The sequence below is a fragment of the Lottia gigantea genome (genome assembly GCF_000327385.1).
Source record: "Lottia gigantea unplaced genomic scaffold LOTGIsca_13, whole genome shotgun sequence".
Taxonomy (NCBI): domain Eukaryota; kingdom Metazoa; phylum Mollusca; class Gastropoda; family Lottiidae; genus Lottia; species Lottia gigantea.
This window is the reverse complement of record NW_008707425.1, coordinates 3917324-3918080: the sequence shown is the minus strand read 5'-3', so window position 1 is coordinate 3918080 and position 757 is coordinate 3917324. Positions and strand designations below refer to the sequence as shown.

General features: G+C 41.1%; 1 protein-coding gene across 1 annotated transcript; it reads right to left on the bottom strand.

The window, feature by feature from the left end:
• Positions 1 to 379: 379 nt before the first annotated feature.
• Positions 380 to 583, bottom strand: LOTGIDRAFT_111251 (hypothetical protein; the record flags this gene model as incomplete). The annotated part of the gene is made up of 1 exon (XM_009049094.1): positions 380 to 583. A coding segment is annotated over one exon (204 nt), but the record flags the coding sequence as incomplete, so codon positions are not given.
• Positions 584 to 757: the final 174 nt, after the last annotated feature.

Sequence of the window (757 nt, the reverse complement as noted above, 5' to 3'; positions counted from 1 at the left end):
AGGAAGAAACTACGAAATTATAACGAGTTTTCCACCCTATACATCTCCAGATCAGAGAGATTTCAAATCATCCCACCCTATACATCACCAGATCAGAGAGACTCTAAATCGTCCCACCCTATACACTTCCAGATCAGAGAGACTACAAACCATCCCATCCTATACACTTCCAGATCAGAGAGACTACAAATCATCCCATCCTATACACCTCCAGATCAGAGAGATTACAAACCATCCCATCCTATACACCTCCAGATCAGAGAGACTTCAAATCATCCCACCCTATACACCTCCAGATCAGAGAGACTTCAAATCATCCCACCCTATACACCTCCAGATCAGAGAGACTTCAAAGCACCCCACCCTATATTTAAGTAACTTACTCGCCAACATGGACTTTAAATGTTCCACCACTTAACACATCACCATGGATAATACCACGAACTATGGTGGCCCATTGTAGACAAAAAGCTGCCACCAACATATTTATACCAACAGCACTAAATCCATAACGCTTCAGGAAGGTCATTAAGAATCCAAAACCAATGAACATCATAACATGGACATCTTGAAACACTGAAAAATAGAAAAAATGGAGTTGTCACAAGCATGGTTCATAATAGTATGAGGAACCCTTCATTGAAAATGGATCATTATTGGGTCCATGATATGGTCTTGTGACATGGTCCTGTATAACATTCAGCCCATGGTTACGAAGTCCTACAATGGTGCAGAAAAGTAGGACGTAAACTCCATT